This window comes from Larimichthys crocea, unplaced genomic scaffold (assembly GCF_000972845.2).
Source record: "Larimichthys crocea isolate SSNF unplaced genomic scaffold, L_crocea_2.0 scaffold268, whole genome shotgun sequence".
In the NCBI taxonomy this organism is placed as follows: domain Eukaryota; kingdom Metazoa; phylum Chordata; class Actinopteri; family Sciaenidae; genus Larimichthys; species Larimichthys crocea.
Genome location: NW_020853535.1, coordinates 22,766 through 44,693, shown reverse-complemented (window position 1 = coordinate 44,693; position 21,928 = coordinate 22,766). Strand labels below are relative to the sequence as shown.

Sequence of the window (21,928 nt, the reverse complement as noted above, 5' to 3'; positions counted from 1 at the left end):
AGGTAGCAACAAAAAGGCGGTTAAAAACAAAAAGTTAGATAAATTAAAACAAAAAAATACAGAACTGGAATAAACTAAGAACGGCCAGGCATAGACCTATAGTGGCCCTAAACAAGATTTCACAAGATTTTTATAGTAACAGTGTATTTCATGTCTTTTCCAAAAAATATTGCTGCTAACGTCAAACTTAAGGTTTGACGTCAAATAATATTTTCTGATGCACTATATCAACAGTCATAAAACATTATAGTTATGTAAAGTGTCATGTGGATGCTCTTGACTAGTTATAAACTTTATTTCACTTCACTTACTTACACTTACTTCACTACTTAGCACAATGATAAATTAAGACACCCCATGGACTGCTGGAGCATATGAGTTCTTACTACAGTTAATTGTTGAGTATGTGTAGGTAAGTATGGGTAGTCATGTATTATAAGCCCTGATTCAACCTCTAGTTTATAACTAGTCAAGAGCATCCACAAAACACTACAAAGTTTTAATTCATTATAAGTTACATCTACCTGACAGTTACAGGTACATCAGAAAGCATTATGTATATAGGGCATTATTACTGGATTATAATTCACCATGAATGTTCCCATGACACACTATAGATGTTGTCTACATGATCTTAAAGTTAAAGGATGACAGAGTTGTGCTGAACCATGACTGGTCTGCACTAAATCACCGACTTGATTAACCTGTTGTTTTGTGAGGCTTTTACTGTAAGAGTAGTTTACAGTAAATCCCTGACTAACAGGTTTGACACTGAACTCTATGTGAAGTGTACTGCTTACATTAATCACCTGAATTCCTTACCACATTGTTGACGTCTACATTTGGTTGTCACAAGGTCAAGGAAAGATGTGAAGGAAAGTTCATAAGGAGTTAGGAGAAGACGACCACGGTGATCAGAGAATCCGACTGCACTTACACTAGACTACGTCATTATGTGACGGCGAATGTTACTACGTGATCTGTGGATGGACTACATAATTAAACTACAGAATTAAAATAATAAATCAATATTGTCCAGCTGTCACAGAAGTCGCTGGTATGACAAAGATATTTGATTAATCAGCAACGGTAACTTCCATGAGGATCTGCATGTCACAGACAATTTTTTTAGTCCACAGTCAACAACAGAACTTCATGATCTCTTTATATCACGTCAACACATCTGTTCATATTCACACACGCAGTGTCCCTACATCCTGTAAATGGTGATTTAATCTTTCAGCTGTTACTATCAGCGGGAAAAAACGTACCCATGCCAGGTTGGCTTTACCTTGTTCTGAGGTTATTGTCTGAAAGGATTTTTTTCAAAGTGGCCGCCTCACTTAAATAATTGACAGCTGACTCACACATATTCACATTCCTGTGGTTGCATTTGACACATCTTGTTAAACCATCAATTCCAGAACAATGCTTATCAAAACATCTTAGTAATTGCTTTAAGTTGGTTTTATGTTGAAGTGTGACATATGGTTGACAACCTTAACAGAGTGTAACAAGTGTCCATGTGGACACTATGAGAACCAGCAAGAAGTGGTTTGCTGAGAATTGGGAGTGTTTAGAAAATCCTTAGCCAACTCAAGTAACAAACTCCTCAGCCAAGGCACAGAGCACTGTTCCTGGTGTGCCACTAACATGATTCTGAACCTTTTCTCTCTACTATGAGACACATCACTCTCTAAATCAGGTTTCCCAAATGTCATTATGCTAAATGAAAGTAAAACGTGTTTAAAAGACTATTCTGAGCACTTTTATGAGTTAAAGGTTGAGCATGTACTTAGTCTACTCTATTTACAGAATAGCTTAAGAACTTAAAGTTATTCTTAAAGAATAATAAAAATAATAATATTTAATCATCTGAAAATAACACGTTCGGTTCCACGGAGCCCGCCATGTCAAGCCCACATGTTTTAACAGGAGCCCAGAACAGACAAACTAAACACATTACAAAAGACATGATGTGGTAGTTACAGACCAACAATCAAGAATTTAGTACAATAAAATGCAATCTCTGGGCATCAGTGGTCCATATGGTTGGTACCCTGTGCCTCCATCCTGATGGTGACAAATGATATTCAACAGCAGTCAGCATCACATATTTTCAGCTTTAAAACAGCACTTTTGAAAACCTATTGGTGACGTCACTCAGGCGTATACAGTATTTTAACACCTGTAGTTAAGTAATATTTCAGTGATGAAGAGCTTTTCAGCACTCTTACCACAACTGTAAGACTAGCTGTAAGTTACTTTTGTCGTAACTCGGATCTGGATGTAAAAATGGGCCCTTCTGCATGCAGGAAAAGTAGATACGTTTTTCATAAAACCTTTATAAAAAAAAATGACATATTAATCTAATATCCAGAATTTCTGGTATCTGTCACACTGCGTTGAAGTCAAGCTGGGTTTTTGTTCTGTCTCGTCATTTCCTGTTTTATGTTGAAGTTTACCTGCCCTCTTGTTTCAGATCACTTGCCCTTCCCTTGTGTGTCACCTGTTGCCGTGATTCCTGATTGTCTCCACCTGTTCCCCATTACCCATCTGTGTGTGTCTATTTAGGTTCTGTGTCTCCCTTTGTCCTGTGCCAAAGTGTTTCGTCATATGTTCGTTCACCCAGGCCAGCTCCAGAGTCTTGATCATAGTCCCTGTGCATATGTTCGTGAGTTTTTTGCCTTGTAAGAGTGATTTTTTTTTTTTTTGTTGTAACTTTTCTAGTCTTGCTTTTGATTCCATAGTGCCTAGTTTAGTCGTGTTTTCAGCCTCCCTTGGAGAGATTTTCAGTTCCTTGTTGTTGTGTATAGTATTGTCTAGCCTCCACCTTTTAGGAGAGTTTTTGTTTCTTCCGTTTTTCTAATAGAGATTTAAGTTAATGTTTTACAGCCTTTTGATTTTCCTCCTTGAGAGTGATTTTGATTTAGATAATTTTTCATAACCTGTATAGAGTTTTTAATCCTCAGGAGTGTTTTTTTGTTTACTTTAGTTTAGTTTTTCATAGCCTTTTGTGTTGCATCACTCTGTTGAGAGGTTTTTGTTGTCTACAAATAAATCTGCTCACTGACACCTCAGCTTCTGAGAACTGTTTGAGTTCCGGCCTGACAGTATCCTGAAATGAAAGCAGTACTTTAACTTGCAACATAAAGCACAAGTATATTTTCACATTATGGTATCACTACTTTTATTTAAGTAGTACTTCTTCTACCACTGAACATTCTGCAATCAAAGCAAACCTTTATAATATATATATATACACACACTGAAATAAAGTAAATATTGAATTAGTAATGCATTTTAATAATAGCCAACTTCTATCACTTTGCATAGATGACAATCTGCAATGGCTGAGTATTCATTATATAAAAGCATAGTTTAAACACCTTCACAAACAACGGAGACTGTTATGCTGTGGGTTATTCTGCAGGTTTGACTAGTCTGTTATCAAAGCCATTCATTTTGTAATGTCACCAATTAATAGGATTAATAAGTACAGGTTGTTCTGTCATTTAAGGAGTGGTTTACTGTAAAAGAGAAACTATGGTTTGTCTTGAAAACATGTGGTTGAGTTGGGGTTTTTTTTGGTTTGGGGGTTTTTCAAACCCTGGAAGATAATTTCTGATCCCGATCAAGAGCAGTGAAAAGTCTAAATGTATTTGTGGTGAATACACCAAAGCCTTTTTCCTGTCTAGGAAGCAGTGTTATTTAATTACAACCTTTCATCTCGCATCATGTTGGTGCCAACCTTTCTGATCAATTCAGCCATTCTTCTGATAATGTCACGCCTACTTCTGACACAAAACTAACCCTGCAACCTTCCAGACTTCCTGACCCAGTTTTGTTTTTCTGCCCTTAGGATATATCTGTATGACTTGCGTGACACCAGGTCTTAAGTGTAGAACAATAGTCAGTGTCTTACAGTTTTGACTGATTTGAACCAGCTACATTCCCTCCATGTGTTTTACAAAGCTGCTTCTTATTCACAAAACAAAACATAACGGAAGAAAATATGAAGACAAAAGTTGCCACTAAAACAATAACTTTTGTTATTTCAAAACAACAAGAAACAAGAGAGTGACACCTCTCTTGTCGGCTCAAGCTGACTTAAGGAGGTGAGACAATAAGTCTCACCTGAGTGCTGAGAAAGAGAGAGGGGTGGGGAGAGACAACAACAACACACACACACACACAGAGTCGTACCTCCTGGCCACACGTAACACTCACCCAGGTTTGGACTGGCCACCACCAGCAACTTTGTTATAATAATAAACTTTTCACATTGTACTGTCACACATAGGCGCTGGTCCATAAAAGAAAAGCACCAGAGACAAATCTTCTTCCCAGTCCAACCTTTTCTACACCAACACAAGTGACCACTGTGACTCCAAAATAATGCCAGTACTGCATGGCCAACTACAGCCTACCTCATGGTTAAATTTTCACTATTAAAAAGCAAAAGGAAATAAAGGAATACTTAAGCAATAGGCCTTGTCACAGCAGTATTTAAAAGAGCAAGATCAGTTATTTCCAATAGAAATGCTGCAAAGGCAGCAAAATGAATGGACACAAATGTTCAATGTCAAGTGTAACATTGGTAACTAGGTGTGACTGACAGTTGTTTATTTGAGGTTATTAGGAATGTCCACGCTATGTGTTAACATGCCATTAGTACACATTCATCAAAGGATTTGGGGAAGAACACCTTTTCTACTGCTAAGCTCTACAGCACTTTGAGGTAAATGCTAAAATCAGTGCATCCACTAGTTGAACAGATATTTCAATCTTGGGTGGTGGACTGGCCAACTGACTGACAATGCCGTCCATTGAGCTCTGTGGCCCTAAAAGCTACCATTGACAAGGTGGAAGATGTATTGAAGATGTACCAGGACTTGATGTTTTCAGACAAATAATGGGGAACATAGCATAATGTATAACATAAAATCATCCAAGCCAAACCAGGCTTCACTGCAGCAGCTGCTGCTATTTAGTATGGAGACCCTGTTGGGGAAATGTGTTGAGAAATTAAACTCTCAACTGATGATCCATTTCAGTGCAGTGTTCACTGAAATGGATCATCAGTTGAGCTCACTGAGCTCAGCCTCCTGCAGCTTTTCAGATCTCTCCATCACCCATACACCCACCAGATTACGCCAAATTGTTTTCATCTTGTTGGGAGAATCAAATCACAATAACAATGTGGAGGAAAATCTGAAGAATTATTATTCACATTCATACCGAAGGAGTATTTGAGGACACCCCTCAGACATAAACAAGTTTGTTTTCTCTACGTATTCATCTATGATAAATCATATTGTGTAAAGTATAATTTCTGATCCAGCCTTTGGCCTTCTGGTGTTTACATTTTTTTAAAGAAAAATGGATTTATATATAATAACTCATACCGGGGGCTCAACTGATGTATATTGTGGACAGCCATGTGCAAGTTTGTACAGTATGTGCCTTCATGTGTCAGAGGTCTTCATAACATTAACATTAACATTGGCTCAAGGGCGCCCTCTCTTTGTTGTTAAAGGCCAATGTTCATTAAGAACCTAAATTTGTAAAGCAATGCATTGGCTTAAGCATATCTAGATTTCATTGTCGATGAATATCTCTGTCATTATTCAAATCATGACTTATTTCCTATCCTTTGTACTTTTGACTATCATGATACCAATCTTTTTGGCATACAGTTAATGTCATAATCTTTGTCACAATATATCTTCAAAATTCACTAAGGCCCAGCACTACATGGTATAAATGACCTGGTCATTAAACAAGTTATCCTGTTTTACAGCCATTCAGTTTTTTCAAGTGACACCATTGTCTGATGAGCATACCAGAAACTAAACTAAACAGCAGAATCAGAATCAAAATCACTTTAGTGGTCAGGTGTGTGTACACATACGAGATATTTGACTCCGGTTCACTGTGCTCTCAATTGTACATACAGGTATAGACATGCAGTTTAACAAAGAACATGACAAGTAGGTGCAGACATAAACACAAAACATAAAAAATAACTATATACGGGGGGCACGCGAGAGCAGCGACATGTAAACACACTTTTTCCGTGAGCTCTGCATGAAAATAACAATTTTCTTTAAATTTAAGCCTCTAAAACAACTCAACAGTTGACTAAAGTGTATTCCTAACATCTTATGTCATAGTAGTTGCAGTCCCTTTATCCTTTTTTTCCTCTTTTTTTCTTGAGTAACATCTGCGCCCATGTCCAGCAAACAAAGTCCTAAGCCAGCAGCTAAAACCTCGGACTCTCCTGTGGTGGGGCCACCCACAGACGTGTTGGCTGTCGATTGCCCAGCATCTGTATTTTAGGCCACAACTGTAGTAACTCATAATAGCTGAAATATTAATCCAGCCCAGGGAGCCCACTCCAGTGAAGGCAGCAGCGAGGTAACTTCTTAGACAGTAGGCCTGGTTGTTACGACTAATTCTCAAAATCTGACCATCACCACCAGCATCCACCTGCTGCATATAAAGACCTGTCCAACACAGCGTTATGGGTCATTCAGTCAACAAGCAGTGACTGTTTACTGTATGTACTTTAAATTTTAATAAACAACAGTACGTACCACCAGCTACTTGAAATTGTCCATTTACATATTTGTAGACCCTGTTTGAAGTGTCAGCTCCCCAGATTCCTCCAGGCCCTACTGTGACATGCTTGAGTCTAGGTGAGCCCAGTTTGAACCAAGTCGTTCCACACAGCATATACACAGAGTAGCTTGCATCTCTTGCAACTACTTTTCCTTGTCCAGCATCAATCTGCACTATAGTAGGCAACTGACAAAATCATTAGTGATGTGAGTGGAAAATGTAGATCAATTTAAAGAACAAAAAAAGTGATTTCACCTTTAATTGTATCAACAAACAACTGTGTTATTGAAATTTTTGAAAAACTGGACCTAACATGACTGACGGCCAGGTGACACATCACCAGCAAGAGGACTGCAACAGCTTTCATGTTGTCTCCGTGTTTCTGGGTCTGTGTTCAGCAGTGAAACTGTTGATGTGTCCGACTTTTGTAGTCTTGTACCTGTTGTGAAAAAATTCTATTGCAATACTAAAGACCACGTAGCAATATTGTAATAAAGAGTTGGACAGCGACAATTGTCTGAAATGTATTTCTGCGCAGAGGAGCAGTTAGGAACAGAGTACATAGGCAGTCTGTTAGTGAGGCTCAAAAACAAAATGCCTGTAGGTGATAATTATAACAAAATATAAGTTGGTTACAAAAGGGGAAGTTTCTGTAATTAGATTGCACTTCCAAATCGTTAGGGCAAGACAGTTGCAGATGAAAGGGAAACAGGAATCACTGAAAAGAACACAAACCCCTCCCTTCAACCAACCTCAGTTGGAGACCGCTGAAAACAAATTTGGCCTGGGGAAACCTTTGGATGGATCTCTGGCACATGAGAAGCAAACAGTCTGGCCTACAACAACTTCATCAGGACCTTGAATGGATATCAGTGGTGGTTCGATCTGTCTAACATGTCTAAGGATGGCAGTAAGAACAGTGGGCTGTAACCCTATTTTTTTTTACAGTACTGTACACTGCATCTCACAGACTTCCTTTGTCTCTGTGATCCTGTAATTCTTGTTCTTTGTTGATATGACTTCAACCAGTCAAAATCTACTGAGCAGTCAGTACTGTAAACAAATGGAAAGCACAATGTTCAGGGCCAGACAATTTGTTTATTGCAATTCTACACAAAGTAGATGTGCAGTTACAAAAAATATTCATGCAGTACAAAACATTCCGTGATGAACTTTACAAATGTCTATTGAAACATGCATGTAGTATAGTACAGTAAATTTGCAATCACAAAAATACAGTAGTATACTGAACCTGTTCTCTTCTCTGAATGTCCTTACTATGGTGGATACAGAAAATCGTCTCAAATTGGGTTGCACTTTTAAGTCCTGCTTCCCTCATTGTCAGTCCATGGACAAGGACATGGTCAGTGATTGTTGCTTGGATTTCATTGGATATTTTCAGTCTTTGTCTTCCTCTTCGTCCTCTTCTTCTACTTTCTTGTCCTCCTCCTCTTCCTCCTCGTCCCCCACCTCGGATACGCACTCATGTAATCAAGGTATAGTGCATTAAGAAGCATTACTGCAGGAATAAGTGCTTGTGACTATTCTTAAAGGAGTAGATTTGTCATGTCCAGTTGTTGGGAGAGAAGAGAAGGTATTCTCTGAAGAGCTGGATCTTCAGAGGGACACCCCTGCTCTGGTAGGAACTGGTAGTGTGTTCCACCAACTGGGAACAACAAAAGAGAAGAGTTTGCCTTCAACGAGCAGGTGGGAGAGCCAGTCGTCATTCTTTAGAGGAGCGCAACGGGGTTTTAAAGTCTGAACAAATAACCACTGGTATCATTTTTCTTCTCAAGACAGTGCATACAAAGAGGCAAAGACTGTTGCCTGTCTTTCTAACCAAATGGCCACACCTGAAGGCAGAGCTATGACCCTGCCATCACACAAAGGGGTTTGACATGATTGCAAACAGCAGCATTTTTATTGTCTTTATTAAACAGAAACAGATGGAGAATGACAGGAAAACAGGAAGAGGTGATTGGTGAGTGCTGAGATCGCCAATAGTCTTGTATCACAAGACCCCAAGATAAACTACAGGGACGCCTCCATTGACAAGATCTAAGATGTACTGTCACTCCAGGCCTTGAAGTTTTAATGGGGAACATAGGATGATATATAACATAAGATCACCCAGGCGAAACCAGGCATCACTACATCAGTTGCTGGTATTTTGGATTCAGTATGAAGACCCTGTTAAGTAAATGTGTTGAGAAATGAGACTCTCAACTGATGATTCATTTCAGTGCAGCGTTCACTGAGCTCAGCCTCCTGCAGGCCTTCAGTTCTCATCACCCATACATCACACGTGAACCCTGGTAAGCAGCTGGCTGGCCAACTCAACAACAAATTGCACCAAATTGTTTTCGTCTTGTTTGAGGAATCAAATCGCATCACACTGTGGAGGAGATTCTAAAGAATTATTCATATTGATGAGAATTTGATATAGGACACCTCTCAGACAGAAACAGGTTCATTTTCTATCCATATGTATCTGTGATAAATCATCTTATGTAATGTATAATCTCTGATTCAGCCTCTGATTTTCTGATTTTACAAAGAAATTTGGATTTCAAAATGCTAACTAACCATTGTGGTTTCAACTGATGTGTATTGTGGATAGTCTTGTGTAACCAAGTTTGTACAGTATTTGCTTTCATGTGTCATAGGTCTTTATGACATTATTGGCTCAAGGGTGCCCTCTCTCAGTAGATTAATGCCAATGTTCATTGTGAACCTAAACTTGCTAAGCAACATATTGGCCTGAGCATATCTAGTTTTCACTGTCAGTGAATATCTCTGTCATTCAACTCATGACTGAGAGAATGGCCATAGTATTTAATTGCATATCACAAGAGGACGTGAAACACAGGAAAAATGTATTTCCTATCCTGTTTACTTCTGACTATTATGATATTAAACTTTTGCCATAAATTTAATGTCATAATCTTCGTCATACTATGAGCACATCTTCATTCATCACTAAGTCTAATATCACCAGGTCGTCAGCATACTTAAGGTTTCAATTCAAATGTATTTATATAGATCCAAATCATGACAGATGTTATCTCAAGTCAGTTTTCATATAGAGCAGGTCTGGGCTGTACTCTTTATAATGTCATTTACAGATTCCCAGCAATTCCCACTAAGGGCAACTACTTGATGACAATGATGTCATAAAGTCAGCAGGGGGTTCAGCCAAATTGCTAGGCAGTGTCTCTAGTGCACTTGCTTTATGGGTCCTGCAATGTGGCAATATTTTTTTTGGCTTGCACCACTTAGCACTTTCCATCAGAATGAACAGACTCCTGCATCAAATGCTGTTTCTAGTTCTCTTTGATACATCCTTGGGACCATCATCACAAGACGCAGGATTCTTCTGAGAGCTGGGGTTTCCCCCTGGACCAAGGGAGACACTTGTTGGACTTAGAGGCCTAGCAGATCTTGTTTGTCAATGGAGCAGTAGCAGTAGCCCTCTTTACGCTTCCTGAATAATGGTCAATGGTTGTTGCAATTGGTTATTACTGACATCCGACCATTGGCCTTAACAAGCTGACAAATTTGGGTGAGTTAAGCATCACTTTCATTGGTTTGGATGTTGTGTTGGGCAGCACCTCGTGCTTCAAATTTGTGTAGTCTTTTTCTTGGCCACAAACGTGCTCATCTCACTGGCAGCTCCAGTGCTATCTGCACCACAACAACCATACTGATAACGTTAGGGCATAGAGTACACCATACCATACACTGTAGGGTAGAAAATCCTGTGTACAGGCTAACTTTTCTCTAAATAAACTGTTAAAAATTAAACGGAACAAAAATTAAGTAAATGATGACCTAAATTGCTACCTGCCTCTCACTTCAGTGAAATATGAATTATGCAGCAAATTTAGATGATGTCAGACATTCCTTGAAGACCAGCAGGACTCAAATGATGACAATTAAAAACACTTCAGTGTTGATCCGTAAGATTAACTAGTCTCTTGCAGCAGTAACAGGTACTGTCCTGTGAGGTGAGGGGAACTGTTTCTCCTTGTATCAGTATTTGAAATCACTGGGAAATGATACATATATTTTAATTTTTGACTTCCATTTTCTTAAAGTATGAACACAGTAAACACATCATTAAATCTATCAACACACAGGAAATTGGTTTTATTGTTTTTTTTCTCATTTTTAATGCAACAGAAAGTACAGCAGGTAGATGTCACATGTGTTAACATGCTCATTCTAAAGGAGTTTTTTTAATTTAGAGTTTTGTGCATCGTTGCTGAATCATCAGAGAGAATCATTAAAGAATCAACTTATTTCCGAACCTGATTTTTGACTGTTGTCAAGTAAGGAGGAACGGTTAAAGAAGACCCACTTGAACAAGTTGATTATTTTTTCATTGTGTCATGGAATCATAAAAGAGAAAGATTACATGACGACAGCAGACACATTAGTGAGTGCACTGCATGACACATGCCACCTTTGGTCACGACCCAAAGACGCCGCTGGTGTAGGACAGTGGTGGATGGGCAAACACATTTTGTGATGGGGTCCATCTTGTGCCTTGTGGACGACCCTGGTGATGCCAGTTCTGTTGAGAAGGAGATGGATGTAGAAATCTATAAAAACTATCAAACTGATTCCTTTTTAAACTGTTAATGAGCATTTTTAAAACTCTCCTGTCTTTGACATTATTTACCCTTATATAAGATTTTCCTTCAAGTTTTGACAGTAGCAGCTAAAACCTTTTTGGTCATACACTTATTTTAGACAACTGGTTTTATCCTTGTGCAACTGTGATTTCTATTCATCTTTATGGTTAAACTGTAGCTGAAGTATAGCTAAAGTGCTGCATCATCAATGCAATTTTATGCCTTACCTTTGAAAAACGTTGCCGCCTCATTCACTACAAGACGGTTCCATCAGTCCCCACTTCAACCATCTTTGCAGACCCTCAATGTGTGTCCAGCGACTGATGCCACAGCTGGTTGGTACCATTTTCTGTCATAAAGAAGAATACATAATGAGACGTCTCTGATTAATGAGTGTATGGGGTAATATTCCTTAAGAAGAACACCAACTAGAGGAATTTATTGTTTGTGCAGTACCAACCTTTGTGAACCAGATCCGAAAACTGGTGTCGATTGCCCAACATCCGTATAGTGGGCCACAGCTGTAGTACCTCAAACGAATTGAACTATAACTCCAGCTCAGGGAGCCCGCTCCAGTGAAGGCAGCAGCAAGGTAACTTCTCAGACAGTAGCCATAGTAGTTGTAAGTAGCTCCCACAATCTGACCATCACCTCCAGCATCCACCTGCTGCATATAAAGACCTGTCCAACACAGTGTTATGGGTCATTCATCAACAAGCAGTGACTGTTTACTTATGTGCTTTAAATTTTAATAAACAACAATACGTACCACCAGCTACTTGAAATTTGCCCATTTACTATTTGTAGACCCTGTTTGAAAGTGTCAGCTCCCCAGATTCCTCCAGGCCCTACTGTGACATGCTTGAGTCTAGGTGAGCCCAGTTTGAACCAAGTCGTTCCACACAGCATATACACAGAGTAGCTTGCATCTCTTGCAACTACTTTTCCTTGTCCAGCATCAATCTGCATTATAGTAGGCAGCTGTGGGGCTGCTCTCTGCATTTCCAGGCTGTGAAGACAAAATTCATGGTGTGATAAGTGGAAAATGTAGATCCATTTAAAGATAAAAAAAACTTTTATGTATCAACAAACAACTGTGTTATTGAAATTTTTTGAAAAACTGACCTACCATGACTGACGGCCAGGTGACACATCACCAGCAAGAGGACTGCAACAGCTCTCATGGTGTCTCCCGTGTTTCTGGGTCTGTGTTCAGCAGTGATGAAACTGTGATGTACCTCTATATCTCTTTTGAGCTACTGCCCTATGACACATCAATTTGTCTGACTTTTATATAGTATGGACCCATGGGTTTGACACAGGATCAGTTCGGCCACAACTTGTTTTTCAGGCAGTTAGGGAAGCTAAAGAAAAATTGAGTATTTACACACTGATGTACTGATGTTATGACAGAAAGGTAACTAGAGAAAAAGACACACTGCAAGGTGAACTTGTTTTGTACTAGTGTTGTGTTGAACTATATCGAGGTAAGATGTCTAATGAAAACTATTTTGCTTTCTATTTGAAAATTGTCATACACCTCTCTCTCTCAGCCAACTCCAACAAAAGTTAAACCACATACATGCTAAAATATCTATCTAGCTCATTTTAATATATGGATCATTTATTTGTTGAATTCTTATGTGGTGACGTCTGACTGCAAATTTTAAGATGGACGATGCTATTATGTGGCTGAAGTTCAACAAAATGCAAATACATCACAATATTTTGCATAGTTGCAGGTTGGTCTCTGTCCCTCAGTTTTATTAAAATATTACTTTAACTGAGGTGGAAGTTTGTGTATCAATAAAAGCAAACTGCAACAAAGTGCAATGGAAAGGAACCTATTCTCCAACTGAGAACTGACTCCATCACCTGTTTGTCCTATCAATCTCAGAACAGTACACATTGCAAACTTTTCTGCAACTGAGATAAGTAGAATATCAGTCAATTATTGTGACATTTAAAACCCACTGTAGCAAAAAACCTTAAAAGGACGTCTTAAGCAGAAACATTATTGAATGGCAGACAGCACTGTTGTTTCTGAATTTTGAGCCCCATTTATTATTTGTATTGCTAGAACAGGTTTACTGTGCTCACTCAGTGATGTTTACACATGCGAATTGTACATTTGCTTTTCATGGTTTTGAGTCTGATACTGTATATCCTTGACACCTCGACAGAATCCTGTTCACAGATGCAAACAGTTTCCATGTTTCTGATCATCTGTGTGCAAATGTGTCTTCATTTCTCAACATCCTGTCTTCTCATGTGTACTCTGTATTGACAGGTTGCCTTAAAACAGCTGTCTAAACTCTGAAAAGTTAGATTTAGCTTCTCCACCTGAACAAGAGCAATAATACAATTTATGATCTGCACTTGTCATACTTTCCCTGTATTTCAGCTTGTTGATCATTATTACTGTATCTCTTATTTTACTAAGTATCATGCAACTTGAGTCAATGACAAACATAACACCATGACAGAATAATCAGAAACTGTGCCACAGTATCCTGGTTTCTGTCAGGATAGCATATCCAGATATTTCAATACTTACATGTGCAAATGTGCTCATGCACAAGGAAGTGTGCATGTTTTTGTATCGAAAATTGTTAAATTGTACATGTGTCACATTGTAGGAAACTACCGATAAAACACTGTGTACATGCTCCGGACTGTGGTCTGGACAGGTTTGTGATCCTGGTTGCTGAGGAAAAAATCAAAATTTGTCCGGGCAGAGGGATGAGGGCTGTAAATGTCGTGTTGTGATTCATATGTTTGTACTGTACATAATTGTATCTACAGCATATGAACACAGAACATGTATACTGGGGTAATCTGCCTAAAAAGTTGTTGTTTAAGCTGAACTGGTGGACCAGTCTGTCACAACACAGAGCAGGTAGGTATAACCAGTTTAAGAGATGGACTGGTGATGATGCTTAGCTGGAGGTTTTTGGGGAATGGCGTGCATTGAAAAATCTGGACTGAAAGTGAGGTGCCAGTCTAGACAAAGTAGAGGTGACGCTGCACACAAAATAACACAGGTAACTAAGAGTTCAGGCAAGCAACAAAAAACAGGAAGCAAGAAAAAAAATGCGTAAAGGCTTTAACATGAATCACAAAGGGGCAAACCAATGAATGAACCGGAGTGTATGCTGTTCAGGTTGAGTTGATTGGCAGAGGAGAGGAACCAGCAAGCCATGCCCAGCAACCCACACACACACCACTCAAGGAAAGGCAAAGGGAAAAGACTGTATCCTACCAAGAGTTTCTATTACAACACAAAATGTTGGCACATTTCTTTAAAACTACACATTTCAGTTCAATTATATAGCACCAAATCATAACAAGCCGTACTCTTTATAATATTATCTACAGAGACCCACACAATTCCACCATGAGCAGCATTCCGAAGAGCCATAGCCATCGCTCTTCACACCGCACTGAGCCACGGAACATCTGAAGAGCTACGTCAGGATGCTCTTCATAGACTTCAGCTCAGCCTTTAACACAATCATCCCTGACATCCTGGTTAGCAAGCTGTCTGACCTCGGACTTCCCCCACTCACCTGCAGCTGGATAAAGGACTTCCTCACAAACAGGGCCCAAACAGTCATGCTTGGCCCCCACCTCTCCTCCACCCGAACACTCAGCACGGGCTCCCCACAGGGGTGTGTGCTGAGCCCCCTCCTCTACACCTCCAACTGTAGACCGGCCCACAGCAGCAACACCATCATGAAGTTTGCTGACGACTCGACTGTAGTGGGGCTGATCTCAGGAGGAGACGAGTCAGCCTACAGAGATGAGATCGTGCAGCTGTCCACGTGGTGTGCAGCGAACATTCTGGCCCTGAACACCACAAAGAGTAAGAAGATCATCCTGGACTTCAGGAAGCATAGAGGAGATCCATCTCCCCTCACCATCAATGGTGACTTAGAGGAGAGAGAGCGCACCTTCAGCTTCCTGGGCACCACCATCTCTGCTGACCTGTCCTGGTCTACAACACCAAGGCTGTCATCAAAAAGGCTCAACAGTGTCTGCACTTTCTGAGAGTGCTCAGGAAGAACATCAATCAGAAGCTGCTGTTAACCTTCTACTGTTCCTCTGTCGAGAGCATCCTGACCTACTGCTCCTCGGTGTGGTTTTCCCTCTGCACTGAGGCAGACTGGAAGAAGCTCCAGAGAGTGGTTAAGACAGCGCAGAAGATCGTGGGCTGCCCCCTCCCCTCCCTCAAAGACATTTACACATCTCGCTGCCTCAGCAGAGTGCAGACTATTGTGGGAGACAACACCCATCCCGCCCACCACCTGTTTGACCTGTTTCCCCCTGGCAGACGCTACAGGTGCACTAGAACCAAGACAAAGAGACTCAGGAACAGTTTCTTTCCCAAAGCAATAACCATCCTGAATGCACACATGCACTAGCCCCCCCAACATGCAAAATCTCTTGTGCAATAACTTTACTTCATAACTTCCTGTGCAATAATCTTATCTGTGTGTCACGAGCAATAACCTCATGTGCAATAATTGTGTAATTGCTTTTACCATGTGCTATGCAAATACAAGCAAGATGCAGCATTCGCTTTTTATGAATACACCCTGTGGTTTTATTGTTGTCTATACTGATGCTATACTATACTATTACCTATATTAGGACCAGCACCTCGCTGAAGCCCCCTGTAATTTCATTGTGCTCACACTATGTCTGTTGTACAATGACAACAAAAGCTTTCTATTCTATTCTATTCTATTCTATTCTATTCTATTCTATTCAGCAACGGTGGCAAAGAAAAACTTGTTAGGTTGGTGAAGAAAAGCTGCCCTTAAAACGTGTAATTATGTGGTCTGTAAATGGTCAGTACCTTGACCATTAACAGTACAGTAACAGCACAGTAACAAGAAAGTGTCTCATCCTGTGTCTTACACAAACTGGAATAATCACTGTTAGGCTCCCAAATCTACTTTCTCTGATAGGACTGTAAGCTGCTTCATCGAGCCTGTGTCTTTTCTGCTTTCTCTGGGATATATCAGTCACTAGAGTTTACCTGGAGGGCACCTGGAAAACAGCCCTAATATCTGAAGTGAAGACATCAGGACAGAAGAGGAGAGGGTTAATGTTGTGGGTCATAAATGTGTCTGTATGAAAAAGGAAACTTGGGTGTGTGCTGGCTCCTGTTACAGTGTCTACAGAGGCATAACCTAAAGATGATGATGACTTGACAGGCCAATGATAAACACAGGGTTTTAAGTCTGAACAAATAACCACTGGTATCATTTTTCTTCTCAAGACAGTGCATACAAAGAGGCAAAGACTGTTGCCTTGTGTCTTTCTAACCAAATGGCCACACCTGAAGGCAGAGCTATAACCCTGCCATCACACAGAGGGATTTGACATGAACACAAACAGCTTGTCATCCCATCTTTCTCTCTCTTCCACCACTTTCCTGTTTGTCTACAGCTGCTGTTATCTAATGAAAGCCCAAAAAACAATCTTAAAAAATAATCATAGAACAAACGTCCAATCAAGGCTGATAACTGAAAATTCCTGCTTGAGTTTTGTGTCTTCTAGTTACAACAGAAAACCTGGAGGAGAAGACAGGAGAAAAAATGATATTAATTTTGTTTTTGTTGTTGAAAGTTTACAAATGTTTATCTTCTCAAAAATGTTGTCAAGTCACATCTGCATCAGGTAGGTGTTATATCTTCCAACAGACTGGCTGACTCACTATGTGTTTTGCATTCCCTCAAGCTACTTTCAGGTTGTACTCATGGTTCAAATTGAAATCATGTAGTAAAGTTCATTCTTCAGAAATGATCTTTAGAGAAAAAATTGTTTAGGGAAGCTAAAGGCAATTTTGTGAATTTTTATTGTCTTTATTAAACAGAAACAGCTGGAGATGGACAGGAAACCAGGAAGAGGTGATTGGTGAGTGCTGAGATCTCTGATAGTCTGGTATCACAAGACTCTCAGGTGGGGTGTCACTGGGATGACAAGATCTAAGATGTACTGTCACTCCAGGACTTGAAGTTTTAATGGGGAACATAGGATGATATATAACATAAGATCACCCGGGCAAAGCCAGGCTCCACTACGGCAGCTGCTGGTATTTGGGATTCAGTATGAAGACCCTGTTGAGAAATGAGACTCTCAACTGATGATTCATTTCAGTGCAGCGTTCACTGAGCTCAGCCTCCTGCAGGCCTTCAGTTCTCATCACCCATACATCACACGTGAACCCTGGTAAGCAGCTGGCTGGCCAACTCAACAACAAATTGCACCAAATTGTTTTCGTCTTGTTTGAGGAATCAAATCGCATCACACTGTGGAGGAGAATCTGAAGAATTATTCATATTGATGAGAATTTGATATAGGACACCTCTCAGACAGAAACAGGTTCATTTTCTATCCATATGTATCTGTGATAAATCATCTTATGTAATGTATGATCTCTGATTCAGCCTCTGATTTTCTGATTTTACAAAGAAATTTGGATTTCAAAATGCTAACTAACCATTGTGGCTTCAACTGATGTGTATTGTGGATAGTCTTGTGTAACCAAGTTTGTACAGTATTTGCTTTCATGTGTCATAGGTCTTTATGACATTATTGGCTCAAGGGTGCCCTCTCTCAGTAGATTAATGCCAATGTTCATTGTGAACCTAAACTTGCTAAGCAACATATTGGCCTGAGCATATCTAGTTTTCACTGTCAGTGAATATCTCTGTCATTCAACTCATGACTGAGAGAATGGCCATGGTATTTAATTTCCTTGCATATCACAAGAGGACGTGAAACACAGGAAAAATGTGTATTTTCCTATCCTGTTTACTTCTGACTATTATGATATTAAACTTTTGCCATAAATTTAATGTCATAATTTTCATCATGCTATGAGCACATCTTCATTCATCACTAAGTCTAATATCACCAGGTCGTCAGCATACTTAAGGTTTCAATTCAAATGTATTTATATAGATCCAAATCATGACAGATGTTATCTCAAGCCAGTTTTCATATAGAGCAGGTCTGGGCTGTACTCTTTATAATGTCATTTACAGATTCCCAGCAATTCCCACTGAGGGCAACTACTTGATGACAATGGTGTCATAAAGTCAGCAGGGGGTTCAGCCAAATTGCTAGTCAGTGTCTCTAGTGCAGTTGCTTTATGGGTCCTGCAATGTGGCAATATGTTTGTTTTGTCTTGCATCACTGAGCAGCTTCCATCAGAATGAACAGACTCCTGCATCATATTTTTTCTTGGCAGTAAAGAAGACAAAAGAAGGTAATGAAAACTTTTTTCTAATCTGTTCATGAGAAGAGAGATATGGAGATATTTCATCACAATATCTCATGGCTTTTACGGGTCCAGTGGGTAAGATTTAGACTGCTTTATTTGTAGAATATCCAGCTTGCTGTAAGTACTGATAACCTTAGTGCATAGAGTACACATACCATACACTGTAGGGTAGAAAATCCTGTGTACAGGCTAACTTTTCTCTAAAATAAACTGTAAAAATTAACAAAAATAACAAAAATTAAGTAAAATGATGACTAAATTGCTACCTGCCTCTCACTTCAGTGGAAATATGAATTATGCAGCAAATTTATAGATGAGTGTCAGACATTCCTTGAAGACCAGCAGGACTCAAATGATGACAATTAAAAACACTTCAGTGTTGATCAGTAAGATTAACTAGTCTCTGCAGCAGTAACAGGTACTGTCCTGTGAGGTGAGGGGAACTGTTTCTCCTTGTATCAGTATTTGGAAATCAATGGGAAATGATACATATATTTTAATTTTTGACTTCCATTTTCTTAAAGTATGAACACAGTAACAACATCATTAAATCTATCAACACACAGGAAATTGGTTTTATTGTTTTTTTATTCTCATTTTTAATGCAACAGAAAGTACAGCAGGTAGATGTCACATGTGTTAACATGCTTCATTCTAAAGGAGTTTTTTTAATTATAGAGTTTTGTGCATCATTGCTGAATCATCAAGAGAGAATCATTAAAGAATCAACTTATTTCCGAACCTGATTTTTGACTGTTGTCAAGTAAGGAGGAACGGTTAAAGAAGACCCACATTAGAACAAGTTGATTATTTTTTCATTGTGTCATGGAATCATCCGAAAGAGAAAAGATTACAGTGAGGACAGCAGACACATTACTGAGTGCACTGCATGACAATGCCACCTTTGCTCACGACCCAAAGACGGCTCTGGTCGTAGGACAGATGGTGGATGGACAAACACATTTTGATTTTGGTCCAGCTTGTGCCTTGTGGACGACCGCTGGTGATGCCAGTTCTGTTGAGAAGGAGATGGATGTAGAAATCTATAAAACTATCAAACTGATTCTCTTTTAAACTGTTAATGAGCATTTTTAAAACTCTCCTGTCTTTGACATTATTTACCCTTATATAAGATTTTCCTTCAAGTTTTGACAGTAGCAGCTGAAAGCTTTTTGGTCATACACATTATTTTAGACAACTGGTTTTATCCTTGTGCAACTGTGATTTCTATTCATCTTTATGGTTAAACTGTAGCTGAAGTATAGCTAAAGTGCTGCATCATCAATGCAATTTTACACCTTACCTTTGAAAGACGTGGCCGCCTCGAGTCACTACAAAGACGGTTCCATCAGTCCCCACTTCAACCATCTTTGCAGCCCCTGAAATGCGTTTCCAGCTACTGATGCCACAGCTGGTTGGTACCATTTTCTGTCATAAAGAAGAATACATAATGAGACGTCATGATTAATGAGTGTATGGGGTAATTATTCCTTAAGAAGAACACCAACATAGAGGAATTTATTGTTGTTGCAGTATCCAACCTTTGTGAACCAGATCCGAAAACTGGTGTCGACTGCCCAGCATCCGTATAGTGGGCCACAGCTGTAGTACCTCAAATAAATTGAACTATAAGTCCAGCTCAGGGAGCCCGTTCCAGTGAAGGCAGCAGCAAGGTAACTTCTCAGACAGTAGCCATAGTAGTTGTAAGTAGTTCCCACAATCTGACCATCACCTCCAGCATCCACCTGCTGCATATAAAGACCTGTCCAACACAGTGTTATGGGTCATTTAATCAACAAGCAGTGACTGTTTACTGTATGTACTTTAAATTTAAATAAACAACAATACGTACCACTAGCTACTCGAAATTGTCCATTTACATATTTGTAGACCCTGTTTGAAGTGTCAGCTCCCCAGATTCCTCCAGGCCCTACTGTGACATGCTTGAGTCTAGGTGAGCCCAGTTTGAACCAAGTCGTTCCACACAGCATATACACAGAGTAGCTTGCATCTCTTGCAACTACTTTTCCTTGTCCAGCATCAATCTGCACTATAGTAGGCAACTGTGGGGCTGCTCTGCATTTCCAGGCTGTGAAGACAAAATCATTGGTGATGTAAGTGGAAAATGTAGATCCATTTAAAGAATTAAAAAAACCTTTAATTGTATCAACAAACAACTGTGTTATTGAAATTATTTGAAAAACTGGACCTACCATGACTGACGGCCAGGTGACACATCACCAGCAAGAGGACTGCAACAGCTTTCATGTTGTCTCTGTGTTTCTGGGTCTGTGTTCAGCATTGAAACTGTTGATGTACCTCTATATCTCTTTTGAGCTACTGCCCTATGACACATCACTTTGTCTGACTTTTATAGTATGGACCCATGGGTTTGACACAGGATCAGTTACGGCCACAACTGGTTTTTCAGGCAGTTCAGGGAAGCTATAAGAAAAATGAGTATTTACACACTGATGTACTGATGTTGTACATTGTACATTTCTTGTGTTACAGAAAGGTAACACAAGAAAAAGACACACTGCACAGGTGAACTTGTGTTTGTACTTGTGTTGTGTTGTGTTGTATATCGAGGTAAGATGATCTAATGAAAACTATTTTGCTTTCTATTTGAAAATTGTCATACGCCTCTCTCTCAGCCAACTCCAACAAAAGTTAAACCACATATATGCTAAAATTAATCTTAAGCTCATTTTAATATATGGAATCATTTATTTGTTGAATTCTTATGTGGTGACGTCTGACCTGCAAATTCTAAGATGGACAATTGCTACTTTGTGGCTGAAGTTCAACAAAATGCAAATACATCACAAATATTTTGCATGTTGCAGGTTGGTCTCTGTCCCTCAGTTTTATTTAAAATATTACTTTAGCTGAGGTGGAACAGTTGGTGTATCAATAAAAGCAAATCGCAACAAAGTGCAATGGAAACAGACATATTCTCCAACTGGAGAACTGACTCCATCACCTGTTTGTCCTTCTCCTCCTCCTCACCTCCCCCACTGAGGACATCAACATCAACCACCCAACGGTGACTACAGGCCAGGTAAAGAGGCAGCTGGAAAGACTGAACCAGCGAAAGGCAGCAGGCCCTGATTGCATCACTCCTAGGATCCTGAAGACCTGTGCTAGCCAGCTGTCTCCTGTACTGAGACATCTGTTCAACCTGAGCCTGAGTCAGGAGAAAGTCCCGATGCTGTGGAAGACGTCCTGCCTGGTTCCAGTCCCCAAGACGCCGAGGCCATCCGACCCAGCGGACTACAGACCAATCGCCCTCACATCCCATGTGATGAAAGTCCTGGAGAGACTGGTCCTAGCCCAGCTGAGGCCACAGGTGAGGACGTTTCTGGAC

The 21,928-nt window shown here is 39.8% G+C and overlaps 1 protein-coding gene and 1 pseudogene across 1 annotated transcript; both read right to left on the bottom strand.

Annotated features, from left to right (window-relative positions):
* Positions 1-11,515: 11,515 nt before the first annotated feature.
* LOC113744878 (fish-egg lectin-like) lies at positions 11,516-12,445 on the bottom strand (annotated as a pseudogene).
* A 6,683-nt stretch (positions 12,446-19,128) lies between these two features.
* Positions 19,129-20,952, bottom strand: LOC109140028 (fish-egg lectin). The gene is made up of 5 exons (XM_027275939.1): positions 20,772-20,952; positions 20,411-20,647; positions 20,100-20,320; positions 19,862-19,986; positions 19,129-19,573 (listed from the first exon to the last, which is right to left on the bottom strand). The coding sequence occupies exons 1-5, from the start codon at positions 20,824-20,826 to the stop codon at positions 19,432-19,434; spliced, it is 780 nt and encodes a 259-aa protein (XP_027131740.1). The 5' UTR covers positions 20,827-20,952; the 3' UTR covers positions 19,129-19,431.
* Positions 20,953-21,928: the final 976 nt, after the last annotated feature.